This window comes from Artibeus jamaicensis, unplaced genomic scaffold, assembly GCF_021234435.1.
Source record: "Artibeus jamaicensis isolate MK-2021 breed Jamaican fruit bat unplaced genomic scaffold, CSHL_Jam_final contig_426, whole genome shotgun sequence".
Classification (NCBI taxonomy): Eukaryota; Metazoa; Chordata; class Mammalia; order Chiroptera; family Phyllostomidae; genus Artibeus; species Artibeus jamaicensis.
In genome coordinates, this window is record NW_026521826.1 from 10,331,152 (window position 1) to 10,346,076 (window position 14,925).

The 14,925-nt window shown below is 39.1% G+C and overlaps 1 protein-coding gene across 5 annotated transcripts in view; it reads left to right on the plus strand.

The window, feature by feature from the left end:
- The first annotated feature begins 315 nt into the window (after positions 1 to 315).
- Positions 316 to 14,925, plus strand: part of IL15RA (interleukin 15 receptor subunit alpha) — a 36,892-nt gene continuing 22,282 nt past the window's right edge. For all 5 annotated transcript variants that reach the window (XM_037143549.2, XM_037143551.2, XM_037143550.2 and 2 more), the window contains exon 1: positions 316 to 561. In XM_037143549.2, the coding sequence (XP_036999444.2) occupies positions 453 to 561 (109 nt within the window). In that variant the 5' untranslated portion in view covers positions 316 to 452. The remainder of the gene's footprint in view (positions 562 to 14,925) is intronic.

Consider the following 14,925-nt stretch of genomic DNA (forward strand, 5'->3'; position numbering starts at 1 on the left):
GAGGAGCAAGAGTCCCGTGTGGACGCCCACTGGCCGCGCTTACTGGAAATACCTCGCTTCCAGAGGTTTTGCCCACTCCCTTAGCGTGGGGACATGAGACCGAATGGACTTTTGGGGTCACGAGAAGCGAGGAGAGTAGGGGGGAGAAATGCAGTCCTCCGCAGGTGACAGCCTGGGTCTCTCTGCTCCTCGCGGCGGCCCGCGGTGCTCCAGAGACTTGGGGCGGTGGCACGGCGATCAGGCCGGGGCTTTTTCTAGAGGAGGGGGTGGGGATGCTGAGTCACAGATCTGTCCTGATTCTCACCTCTCCCCAGCCCTCTGGGGTCTAAAGCAAAAGCGAAAGCGAATGCGACGCAAGGCGGCTAGTTCAGGGAGCTTCGCCAGTCACCTCCTCAGGGACCGTCAGGCATCTGCACACGCTGGTGGCAGGGCGTCCCCACCAGTGTGAGGACATGGTGGTCGAGAGTAAGGCCAGGACCCGCTTGCTCAGGGACTGCTGGCTCAGCAACATCCCCACGCTACTGCTGCTGCTGCTGCTGCTCCGGCCGCCGGCGACGCTGGGTAAGGAGAGGCGTGCGCCCTTGGCCGGGCGGCGGAAAGAGGGCCGGGCGCCGCCTGTGGACAGCACTGGGAATCCCACCTGTGGCGCCCGCGAGTTGGTCTGGGAGGAAAGGAGTGAGCGCAGACCTGAGAGGGGGCGCTGCACCTCTTGGCGGGCAACATGTGGAGTGAGTGGTGGCTAAGGGCAGAGCGCTGGTCCCAGCGCCCCCACCCATGCTGGCTGGCCAGGTCGCTCAAGGGAGGGAGCTGCAAGGCCAGGCTTTTAATAGGACCTCTTCCCGATTTCCGAGGCAAGAGGAAAAGCTCAGAGTTTGCAGTGGAAAATCCGAGTTGAAGTTTTACTGCAATTTGGAGAAATCGTGAGCGCTCTTTCCCGAGCCCTAGGAGGAAAGCTGGGCGAACGTTGCAAAGCAGGCAGTCTTCGTAGACTTCGGAGGAAGAGGACCCCATCAAAACCCTCAGAAAAAAAGCAAATAACCCGGGTGGGTAATGGTAGGACTGGGTGGGGAATACGTCCCTTGGGAGAGAAAACGTTTCGAGCAGGTTGTACAACTGGGGAATTTGGAAACAGCTCCAAATTCTTGAGCAGCAGGAATCTGTGGGAGGGCGTAGAGTAGTCGGGCAGCCTGGAGTATGCGCTCCTCGCCAAAGGGGAAGAAATGAAATCGGTAATAGTTTGATGTGGTTCCTATAGTTGTAATCGCAGCGGGGAAGAATCGAAAGAGTAACTGATAGATTTTTCTCCTGGGAGCTACAGTGGAGGGAGAAGAAAGGATGATAGATGGGTCTGGCGTTATCTGTGTTGGTGCTGCTTTTTAGTTTGGACGCTCCTTGAGGGTATGATGAAAACTACGGACCCTCTGCCCAGAAAAATGCATGAGTGCATATATTTACAAAACGTACATATAATTTTGGGGTCATGGACCCACTGAAGGCCATCCATGGACTCCCCAGGGGGAGTTAGTAAATCCATTATATCTCTCACTTCTTTCCTTCCTTCCTTCCTTCCTTCCTTCCGTGTGTGTTAAAGGCAATACTCCCCATTATTTACATCCAGTCAGTCAGATCAGTTTAGCCACTACCTGATCAGAGACATCCACCCTGGCTGGGTTGGTGTGAAAGCCATAGCTCTGTGAATTCCATGAAGTTTTATTTTCATAAATAAATTGTTGTTGGAACCCCTCACCCCCATCTGGTTATCTGAGTTATGTTGTTGGGTCCTCCCAGCTGACTAACCAGTATCCTACATGACGCTTAGAAGATGCAGGAGATAGCCAGGGGACTTCGGCAGTCATGAAAGTGAAATGCAGCTTTAGTCAGAACTCAGCAAAAATGAGCTATTATCAAAGTGCAGAGAGGAAGACTGCAGTCAAGATCTCCAAAGCTCATCAACTACAGCTTTTGTCTTGCAAAGTTATTGCTGCCACTTATAACTCCTGATGTTTCCTAGTTTTCCTTACACAGCTTTACTGAGGGATAATTGACAGATAAACTGCATACATGAAAATTGCATGATTTGATAAATTTAGAGGAAATGTATACAACTCATATGGCAATCACCATGATCAAGAGAATAAACATCATAGTCACTACCAAAGGTTTTGTGTCCTTTATATTCCTTTCCTCCCAAAGAGCCTTGTCTCCCAGGCAGCAACCATCTGCTTTCTGTCACTAATTTGTTGAATTTTATAGAATTTAATATAACTGCGATCGTGGTATGTACTCTTTCTTGTCTGGATTCTTTCATTCATAGTAACCATTCTAAGAATTAACCCACATTGTTACTTGCATTAATAGTACCTTTCTTTTTATTGCTAAGTATTATTCCATTGCATAGATATCACCCAGTTTGATAATCCATTCACTTGTTTTTTTTTAAGTACCTTTATCTTTATATTTCTTCTTCTAGTTTTATTTTTTAATTATATTTTATTGGTTATGCTATTACAGCTTTCCAAAAATTTCCCCCTTTTCCCCCTCTACCCAGCACCCTCAATTCCCTGAGACAATCCTTATACTATTGTTCATGTCCATGGTCACAGGTATAAGTAAGTTCTTTTCCAACTCCATTTCCTAAACTGTACTTTACATCCCCATGGCTATTCTGTAACAACCTATTTGTACTTCTTAATCCCCTCACCTCTTCACCCATTCCCCCACGTCCCCCCCAATCTGGCAACCATCAAAACACTCTCTGTGTCCATGATTATATCTCTGTTCTTGTTTGCTTAGTTTGTTTTTTTAGATTCAGTTGTTGATAGATATGTATTTTTTGCCATTTTATTGTTCATAGCTTTGAACTTTTTCTTAAATAAGTGCCTTTTAACATTTCATATAATAATGGTTTGGTGATGATAAACTCCTTTAGTTGTTTTTTTTCCTTCTTCTCTGAGAATCTAGCTCCCCTTCAATTTTAAATAGCTTTGCTGGGTGGAGCAATCTTGGCTGTAGTTCCCCACTTTTCATGAGTATTTCTTGCCAGTCCCTTCAAGTCTGCAAAGTTTCTTTTGAGAAATCAGTTGACAGTCTTATGGGAACTCCACTGTAGGTAAGCAACTTCTCTTTCTACTTTTTAAGATTCTCTCTTTATCTTTAACCTTTGGCATTTTGATTATGGTGTGTCTTGGAGTGGGTCTCTTTGCATCCATCTTGTTTGGGACTCTGTGCTTCCTAGACTTGCATATCTATTTCCTTCAACAAATTAGATGAATCTATTTCATTCATTGTTTTTTAAATAGATTTCCAATTTCTTGCTCTTGCTCTTCTCCTACCACCCCAGTGATGCAAATGTTGACATGCTTAAAGCTGTTCTAGAGACTGCTTATATGATCTTCGTTTGGGGGGATTCTTTTTTCTTCTTGTTGTTCTGGTTGATTGTTTTTTTTTCTCTTATGTTCCAAATCATTGATATGATTCTCAACTTCATCCATTCTACTGTTGTTTCCCTGTAAATTGTTCTTCATTTCAAATAGTGTATCTTTCATTTCCGAGTGGATCTTTTTTTATGCTGTTAAGGTCCTCACTGAGTTCCTTGAGCATCCTTATAACCAGTGTTTTGAACTCTGCATCTGATAGATTGCTTATCTCTGTTTTGTTTAGTTCTTTTCTCTCGAGTTTTGATTTGTTCTTTCATTTGGGTCATGTTTCTTTGTCTCTTCATTTTGGTAGCCTCCCTGTGTTTCTATGTATTGGGTCAAGCTGCTATGACTCCCTGTCTTTGTTGAATGGCCTAATGTAGTAGGGATCCTGTAGGTTCTAGTGGCACAGCCTCCTTATCACTCAGGTAATTGAGATGTGCCGTTCATGTGGGTTTAGTACACCCTTCTTTTATAGTTGAGGCTTGATTGCTGTTAGCAGGTCAGTGGGGGGGTGTTTACCCAGCTGGTCAGCTGCAAGGACTACCTGTGACCACTGACCACCAACCTCCCCACTCACGAATCAGCTGTGCAGGGGCAGGATGGTGGTGCTCTGAAGTGGTCTGTAGCTGTCCACTGGGTGTGCTAGCCTTGCAGTTTCCTGGGTGGTGTAGGCCAAGGTCACACCCCACCTGTGTTTTGCCTGAGATTAGCTTGCCTGAGCTATAAAGCAATCTGAGGTGGCAGCAACTTATGCTGGGTGTGAAGATACCCAGGTAAAGCCAAGCTATGAATCTAATCTAGACTGGCTGCTGCTAGTGCTGGGCCTAGGACTGGGGCTCACTGAGGCCAGCTATTGCTTGTTTGAGAGGATTTAGGAAGTTCTGAAACATGAGCTAAGACCAGCTAGTCATATGGAAAAATCAGGGTTAACAGTTTGGGTGGGCTCATAAGTTGGGTGGGACAGAGTCTCAGAGGATCTTCAGATCAAGGCAAACAGTGTTAGCCAGCTTGGTAGAGACTCAGATATGGCACCTGCCTCCTGGCTCTGTGGCTCTGTGGAGGAGGGTTCTGAAAAGGGACAATGGCCTCTGCCCACCTTTCTGTCTTGGAAAAAGCTGTCCCTCAGCTCTTGTCTTGATACCAGACATTTCAGTTCCTTTTTCTATGCCACTGGTGCCTTTCAAGCTGCTAGAGATCAGAGGGAGTGAGTCTGAGTAAATTTGTTAATGGGTTTTTTTAAGAGGAATTGCTTGGGACATCAGTAGTTTCTTTGACCAGCTCAGTCCCTGATAGTTTTTGCAGCCAGAAGTTTTTGTGAGGACTTATCTTCCTGGCACTAAAACTCTGGGCTAGGGTCTGATGTGGGACTAAGACTCCTTGCTCCTAAGATATCTCTCCCCAAATTTTTATCCACCACATGTGGGTGTGGGACCAACCCATTCTATATCTCTGCCCCTCCTACCAACCAGCATGGATGTGGTTTCTTTAATTCTGTAGTTGTCAGGCTTCCACTGAACTCAATTTCTGACAGTTCTGAGTGATGGTTGTCTTACACTTTAGTTGCAATTTTGATGTGATTATGTGAGGAAGTGAGCCATGTTTACCTATGCCACCATGTTGACTGGAACTCCCCTTCACTTGTTAATGGACATTCGTGTTGGTTTGGTTTTCGGCTATTGCATATAGAGTTGCTATGAACATTTACATTTAGGTTATTGTGTGGATATAGGAGTTTATTTCTCTTGGGTAGAGAAAATGACTAGGGGTGGAATGGCTGGATTGTATGACATGTGAATATTTAATTTTTTAAAAGATACTGCCAAGCTATTTCCCAAAGGAATTGTACTATTTACATTTCCACCAGCAGTGTGGGAGAGTTCCAATTCCTCCACATCCTTGTCAGTATGTGGCATGATCAACTTTTAAATAACTTTTTAAAAGATTTTTCCAGCTTTATTGAGATAAAATTGATGTATAACATTGTATAAATTTAAGGTGTACAGTGTGATGATTTGATATACAGTATATTGTGAAATGATTATCATAATAAGGTTAGTTAACACATCCATCACCTCACATAGTTACAAATGTTGGGTGTGCAGTGTGTATGGTCCATCTTTTTAATTCTACCCATTCTAAAATGGGTATAATGGTCTCTCATAGTTTTAATTTTCATTTTCCTAATTACTGTGCTGAGCATTTTTTCATGTGCTTATTTGCCATCTCCATATCTTCTTTGGTAAAGAGTCTGATTAAATCTTTTACCATTTCAAAACTCAGTGTATTATTATTGAGTTTTAAGAGTTCTTTATATATTCTGGATACAAGTCCTCTATCAGATACATGGTTTACAAATATTTTCTTAAAGTCTGTGGGTTGTCTTTTCAATCTCTTAATGGTGTCTGATGAAAACAGGAAATTTTATTTTGACCAAGTTCAACTTATTTTCTTGTTATGAATTATTATGCATTTCTTGTTATGCATTTAGTGTCACATCTAAGAAATATTTGCCTAATCCAAGGCTGTAAAGTTTTCTTTTAGAATTTTGTAGCTTTAGGCTTCAGATTTATGTGCATGATTCATTTTTGAGTTAATTTTATATGATGTGAAGTATGGATTGAAACTTTTGTACTGGTTTAGTTTGGATTTGTTTTTTGGGGGGTGAATATGGCCATCAAATTGTTCTAGCACCATTTATTAAAAAGATTATCTCTGCTGAATTGCTGTTACACTCTTTTTTAAAAAAAAACATAGCTGTCCCTTCATGTCTGGGCTGGTTGCATTAGACAAAATACCAATATACAAAAATCAGTTATAGTTCTACACATTAGCAATGAGTATTTGGAAAAATGAGATTTAAAATATATACATATCACTTGTTATAGCATCAAAAATATGAAATACTTAGGGATAAATCTGAAAAAAGACTAGAGAAGATCACCTGAACACTGAAAACCACAAACCATTGCTGAGAGGAATTTAAAGATCTAAATGAATGGAGAGATATACCATGTTCATGGGTTGGATAAATCAGTATCATTAAGGTGTCAATTGTCCACATATCAAAATTCCAGCAGCTGTATTGCAGAAATTAACAAACTGAATCCAAAATTCAAATTGAAATGCAAAAGACCTAGTATAGCTAAAACAACTCTGAAAAAGAATGGAATTGGAAGAACACTTCTGAGTTTTGAGACATCATAAAGTTATCATAATCAAGACAATGTGGTATTGGTGTAAGGTGCACAAAGAGCTAACAGAACAAGGATATCTTTTGTATTTTGTTTTGGTTTGTTTTCAAATATATTTTATTGATTATGATATTACAGTTGTCCCATTTTTCCCCCTTTATCCCCCTCTCCCCAGTACCCCCACTTCCTCCAACATTCCCTCAAGTTAGTTCATGTCCATGGGTCATACATATAAGTTCTTTGGCTTCTCCATTTCCTATATTATTCTTAACATCCCTCTGTCTCTTTTGTACCTACCAGTTATGCTTCTTATTCCCTGTACCTTTTCCACATTCATTCCTCCACCCCACTGATAACTCTCTGTGTGATCTCTACTTCTATGATTCTGTTATGTTCTAGTTGTTTGCTTAGTTTGTTTTTGTTTTTAGGTCCACTTGTTGATAGTTGAGTTTGTTGTCATTTTAATGCTCATAGTTTTGATTTTCTTCTTTTTCTTTGATAAGTCTCTTTAACATTTCATATAATGAGGCCTTGGTGATGTTGAACTCTTTAAACTTGACCTTATCTGGGAAGCACTTTATCTGCCATTCGATTCTAAATGATAGCTTTCCTGGATAAAGTAATCTTGGAATGTAGGCCCTTGCCTTTCATGACTTTGAATAGTTCTTTCCAGGCCCTTCTTGACTACAAGGTTTCTTTTGGGAAATCAGCTAGTAGTCTTATGAGAACTCCTCTGTAGGTAACTCTTCTTTTCTTTTGCTGCTTTTAAGATGATCTCCTTATCTTTAATCTTGGTTAACTTAATTATGATGTGTCTTGGTGTGGCCATCGTTGGGTCCAACTTGTTTGGGACTCTGAGCTTCCTGGATTTGTATGTCCATTTCCTTCACCAGATTGGGGACATTTTCCTTCATTATTTGTTCAAATAAGTTTTTGATGTCTTGCTCTTCCTCTTCTCCTTCTGGCACCCCTATGATTTGGATGTTGGAATGTGTAAAATTGTCCCAGAGATTTCTAAGCCCCTCCTCATTTAAAAAAATTTTTATTTATTTTTAGACAGAGGGGAAGGGAGAAAGAAAGGGAAAGAAACATCAATGTGTAGCTGCCTTTCACAAGCCCCCACTGGGGACCCGGCCTGCAACCCAGGCCTGTGCCCCAACTGGGAATCAAACCAGAGACCCTTTCATTCACATGCTGGCACTCAATTCACTGAGCCACACCAGCCAGGACTCTCCTCATTTTTTTTGAATTCTTGTTTCTTTATTCTGTTCCAGTTGAATGTTTATTTCTTCCTTTTGTTCCAGATCATTGATCTGAGTCCACATATCCTTCACTTTACTGTTGGTTCCCTGAATATTTTGCTTTACTTCATTTTGTATAGCTTTCACTTTTTCCTTTATTTTGCAGTCATACTTAATCATTTCTGAGAGCATCCTGATGACCAGTGTTATGAACTCTGAATCTGATAGGTTGGCTATCTCCTAATCACTTAGTTCTTTTTCTGGAGTTTTGATCTCTTCTTTCATTGGACCATATTTGTTTGTCTTGGGGCACCTATTATATGTTGTTAGGGGCAGAGCCTTAGGTATTCACCAGGGCAGGGCAACCCACTTTGGTGGGTTGTGGTATTGTATTTGGCGGGGAGGGGTCATAGAGGGAAGGATACTGCTTGCTTGGCTCATGCCCAGCCTTCAGTCACTTCTCCACTTCCTGCAAACAACCAATACCCTTCCATTTGCTGCCCTGGTGCTGATTCCCCAAGTGAGTTGCCTGTGTATGTTCTAGGACCCTGTTGGCCCCTCAAATGGACTCTTCTGAGAGACGGGCAGTTTCTTCTGCCACTGAAAACCCTATAGGTTCTTGCCACTAGAGTTTATGAGGAGGGGTTAAAGAGAAAACTATGCTACTTGCTCAGCTCTCACCCAGCTTTCAGTCACTTCCCTGCTTCCTACAAGTGAATGGTGCCCTTCCAGGTGCTGCTGTGGTGCTGATTCAGAGGTGGGTGGGCTCGTGTACATTCTAGAACCCTGTGGGTCTCTCCAAGGAACTCTCCTGAGAGGCTAGTAGTTTCTTCCACTTCACAGATTTTTACAGCCAGAGGTTCTGAGGCTTTATTTGCCTAGTGCTGGAACTCTGGATTATGCAGTCTGTATTGCTCCCCAGTTGTTTCTCTTGATTTTTATCTGCATGTGAATGCGGGACTGCCTGATCTGCTAGCCACTCCCTCACCATGCATCCTGTCTGCCTTGGAAGCCCTTCCTTATCCATCCTATCAGTCTGGATGAATGTTTCCTCTTTAACTTCTTGGCTGTCAGACTTCCATATTGTTCAATTTTCCTGCCGTTCTGGTTGTTTTGTTTTTTAATTGGTTGTTATCCTTCTTTTGGTTATGTGAGGAGGTGAAGCATATCTACCTATGCCTCCATCTTAGCTGGAAGTCTATTTTTGTTTTTCAAGTGAGTTTAGAAGGGATTCAGATAATTAAACTTGCTACTTGGTAGTATTGTCCTGGTCGTAGAGTATAAAGAACAGTGTATTCCTTATCCTTAGCTTAGAAAAGAATATAATCTCAGAATTGATCCTTTTAGTTTACAGTGCTACTAGACAGAAAGTTGTGGTCAATCTGTTCTGATTCCAAAGGCCTGATTTAGGCAGGAATCCATCGTTTTGAGCAGAAGTGCTCATTTACTTCTTAGAAGTGCTTACAACCTGAAAGATAAAGATGAATATTGCTGCTCACCAGTTCTAGTTGGTAAAGAATGCTAGTACACTTGGGCGTGGTTTTACAACTTATGTCTTTCAACATTTTTAAACCATTTTCCAGGAGTCTGGGGAGTTTTTCCCAAACCTTTATTTTTTTTAAATTTCAAATCAGTTGTTTGTAGTTATTATTGCTTCGTGCTACTACTGATAGCAAAAAAGTGATAAAAACTTAAATGTACAAAAATATAGGATTTGATGTCATTTGAAATGACACTAAGTGTTCAAAAGCAGAGGACTGCATAAATAAAATGGAGTGACTGTCAGTCTGCATAATATGATTTACTTTTTACTGGAAGATGTAGAAATGGCTGTCATTAAGCAGGGAAATATGGATTGTGTGTGTCTGTGTATTTGTCTGCCTTTTCCACTTTTCTATCCTATTTTGAATTATTGTGCTTGGCTCAGTTGGTTAGAGCATGGTGCTAATATTTCAAAATGTTTTTGTAGTTAGAAAAGTAAAATAAAACCACAAAATAATACTATAAAGGTCCAGAATTTTAGAGTTTTATATTCATTTTAAATTATAGCTGATCTCCTTGTTTGGCAATGCTTTCATGGCTTTTTAATATTTATTTAATTGCTCAAAATAAGATACTATAAAGTTACTGCATATAACATTTGTGCATATTATACATACATTTTATAATCCTTTACAATTTGTTTAAACAATTTCTTATTGTCGGAGCTTCGTGTAGGCTTCAACTGCCTCTAAATGGTTGGATATTTACATTGTTTCAAAATATTTGATGTTCTAAACAGCACAGAGTAAAAATAACTGGAGGGAAAGCTAGCTATATAGAGCAAAAAATGCAAGGGAATCACCTTGAATTCTAAAAAATTACAATGTTTCTGGGGATATTCTTTTTCAATCAAATCATTATTTCAACTAACTGGTTTCTGTTTAAATCACTTATACCAAATTGATTTTACCAAACAATATATAGCTATGTGAATAAATATATAAAATCTCCAACTGTATACTCTTGGAATCATACATACTCCAAGTATACACTCTTGGAGTGTTACTCATTACATAGGATTGATGTGATCTGAATATTTTCTATTTGGATAGACTTTTCTTCTGCACAGTGGGGAGCCATTGACTGCTTCTGGGCAAAGGTGACATCATTGGAGCTAAATGGTGCAAGGGTTACTCTTATAAAGAGTGTAAAGAATAAACCGTAGTGAAGAGGGCCTGGAGGCAGAAAGCTAAATTGAAGGCTTTTGCAATAGTTCCAGTAAGTGGTGATGAAATCCTAAACCAAGCCGCTGTCAATAAGGAAGAGAGGAGTGGGCAGATTTCTTCCTGAGTCCTATGAGTATAAAACATATTTCATTCTTTTCCTTTTGTTTGCTCTTCAACCTGTAGCCGTTCAACTCATCTGAGTCTTAAATCATTACTTAAGGACTTGAACTATGATGAATTTGCCTATCACACAAAAAGTGGGGTGGGAAAGTCAGTTAATGAGCCTGAGATAAGAATAGATGAGTTAAGGTCAATGACCTGAGTGTAGTCTATACTTACAATGAGTGCCAGAAGGACGTATGTTTGCTTGGCTAGCATTCCAACTATAAAAATAATGAAAGGAAATAGATTACTGTGAACACAGGCCTTTACTCTTTTAATATACCAGCTTCACACTGTACTTGTTGAAAGCAGGAATCACATGGCGGATACATACTTTGTAGGATACCAAGTATGCTTCTTTGTATCCTACAATCAGCATGCCATAGGCATTTAAATAGTAGAATAAGAGAAAGGAAATATTGGAATGGATTCTGACACTCCTTAAAGAATAGGAGGGGCATGCTAAACCTGATAACTTTGGAATTCTGAGTATGAAACTAGGCCAGAGCTACTTACTCATAATAGATTGTATTAACCAACTTGATAAAACCCTGATTCACAAGTTCTAGGAAGTAGAAAGAGGTGTGACCACAAACACTATTTTAGTGACTTAATTTAAATGATAGTTAGGACTTGTCCTATATGTTTTTTGGCTACTTAGAGTTTTAAAAATCCCAGAACTTAAGTTTTATCCTATTTCCATTACCTCATCCATTCCACTTTATATCTTCATATTCAGAAAATATCTATTGCATGTCAGGCTTGACATTTTGTGTACCAGAGGACTTTAAAATATATTCACTACCTTCAAGTTGCTTACATTATAAACAAGGTGAGACTTGCTTACATTGAATATCTTGGGAACAGTGTTATAAAAGAATAACTATAAAGAGAAATTATCATTGAAGCATCAAAAAATGTAATTAAGGCCTCAATGAAAGGTCATTAATATAGTCAACCGCATTATCTATAATATGCTTATGAGAGAGTCTAGCTTTGTAAAGTAAGTAACTAGCTGATTGGGTTACATGCAGTATATTGGTATTCTTGTGCATCCATATATCAACTATTTGTGTATTGATCTGTCTTTGAGGCTATTTATAATGGAAAGACCAGTAGTAGACTTCCTTTTTCAGCAAAATGACAAAATAGATATTCTGAAAAACCCTTCTGCTACAAAACACCCAGAAATGACTGAGTACGGGCCTGGGAACCAAGGGATCGAGCTTCGATTCCCAGTCAGGGCACATGCCTGGGTTGCAGGCCAGTTCCCAGCAGGGGACCCATGAGAGGCAACCATACACTGATATTTCTCTCCTTCGCTTCTTCTCCCCATCCCTTCCCCTCTAAAAGATAAATAAATAAAATATTTTTAAAGATTTTATTTATTTATCTTTTAGAGGGGAAGGTAAGGAGAGAGGGAGAGAAACATCAATGTATGGTTGCCTCTCATGCGTCCCCTGCTGGGAACTGGCCTGCAACCCAGGCATGTGCCCTGACTGGGAATCGAACCTCGATCCTATGGTTCACAGGCCCGTGCTCAATCCACTGAGCTACACCAGCCAGGGTAAATAAAATATTTTTTAAAAACCACCCAGAAATGATTAATAAAACAGAGCAAACGTCTATTAAAATCCCTAGTCAATAAAATAGGTAATAACTGCCTAAAGTAAAAACTAAAAATATATTGTGGGGTTTATAATGTATATAGAAACAAAACGTATGACAACAATAGCACAAAGAGAAATGGGGGGGAGAGAAATGGAACTATATTGTTTAAGGTTCTTACACTATATATGTGAAGTGGTATAATATCCCTTGAAGGTAAACCATGATAAGATAAAGATATATAGTATAAACCCTAAAGTAACAACTAAAATAATACAACAAAGACTTGTAGTTAGTAAACCAATAAGAGAGATTAAATGGAATCATGAAATGCAATCTATGACCTGATCATTTTTGTAGAAAATCCTACGGAATCTACCAAAATGCTATTAGAACAAGGTTGCAGAATACACAGTTAATTTACAAAAGCACATACCACCAAAAATTAAGTTCCTAGTAATAAATTGACAAAATATGTCAGCCCCTTATGTAGAAAATTGTAAAACTTTTAAAAAGAAGCCTAAATAAGTAAAAAAGATTTACACCGTTTTCAGGTAAGAAGACTCAATATCTTAAAAATGTTAATTCTCCCAAAACTAGCCTTGCTCTGTTAACTCTCAGGACTCACTACCTAAATTATGGTATAGAGATAGAAAACCAAATCAGTAAAATAAACTGGCCTAAGGAGAAACTAAATATAGCACCTTACTTAATGATAGAGCTGAAAAAGATGTACTATTTATAACAAATCTTAAGATAATTGGGTATCTTTCTTTTACAAAATGAAATTGAATCCTTTGCATCATACACAAAAGTCAACTGGAGAATGAGCGAACACTTAATGAAACACAAATATATAAAATTCTTAGAAGAAAATATAGAAGAATCTCTCTATAATCTGGAGTTAGGAAAGACTTCTTAAGTAAAACACTGATAGATTTCACTACATTTAAATTTAAAACTTCTGTTCATCCAATTGCACCACAAAGACAGTAAAGACAAGCCACAACTTGAGAGCAGTTATTTGTGTCAAGAATACATTTTCTAAGACCTGTAATAATCAAAAAGCAAAAAAGATAATGTAATAGTAAAACTATCAAAAATCATACAGGAATTTTGCTAAGAAACATAAATGGGGTTTGTAAACACCTGAAAAGCTGCTTATTTGCATTAATAACAGGGAAATGAAATTATTTCCATGAGATACAATATAATGTCATATTCGCCAATTTAACAAACATTAATCGAATAATTGTTAGTGACATGGTGGAACAAGAACTCACCTACTGCTGGTAGAAATGCAAACTCTACCAGTCACTTTGGAAAACAATTTGATATTATTCAGTTAAACTGATAATATGCATGTGCTGTATCCCAGCAATGCCATCAGTAAGCAAATACTATAAAGAAACTCTTTCTATGTGCATCAAGAGACATATACAAGAATATTCACTGCCTTATTATTTGTAATAGCAAAAACACTGGAAATGACACAAAGGTCTAACAAGAGTAAATTGGATGAATTGTGGCATAGTCACACAATAGAGTAGTTTAATACCCCAAATGGACAAACTACAGCTATGTGTATCCATATAAATGAAAAACACAATCTTGTACGAGAGAAGCATAGTATAGAATAATATGTGTAATATGAGTCTACGTACAAAAACTCAAAAACATAAAAACTCAACAATACATTATTTATGAATACTTATGCAGTAAAGCCATAAACAGAAAAGGAATGATTGTCACAAACATTAGTCTAGTGTTCATGTCTTGGGGAGATGAAGTTGGGGTTGGAGCTGGAGGGGGTGCTCAAGTACCCTCTTAGTTACTGAAATATTCCATTTCATAAAATGATTGGTACACACATGAGTCTTCGTTTCACAATTAATCCTTAAACTGCACTTAAACATTTTATACACTTTTATACATGTGACCTTCATAATAAAAATAGTTTTAAGAATGTACAGAGGAAGAAGGGAGTCCTCTTAGGCTGCTATCCTGACTCAAACACAAATTCTCTGATCATTGACCTAATCTGGCAGATGCTTGTCAACAGTAAACAGATATAATCAACTGCAAATAATCGATATTCAAATACTTATTCAAAAAATCAATAGAGAAGCTAAATATCAAATTATAGACCAGGAAATAGAAATAAGTAAACTAGAAGATAGATCTGAAGAAATTTCTCAGGGTATAGCATAGAAAAACAGATGGTGAACAGGAGAGTTTAAAAGATATGAAAGATAGAGCTACCCACTGAGTATATGTACCCTGTCTAGGTTCATTTATTGAAGCAGTAATCCCCCTGTCATGATATTTGGAGGTGGACTTTCAGAGACAATTCCGTTTAGATGAGGTCATGAGGGTGGAGCTGTGTTGAGATTAGTGGTGCCCTTATAAGAACAGGAAGTGAACAGCGCTCTCTCCACCATGTGAGGACATAGCAAGAAGGTGGTGGTCTGTAAACCAAAAAGAGGGCGTTTTACAAGAACCCCTACCATGCAGGCACCCTAATCATAGGTTTCCAGTTGTTGTCACCTAGTTGATAATATTTTGTTAGCTGTCTGAACTGAATCAGATAGATAGA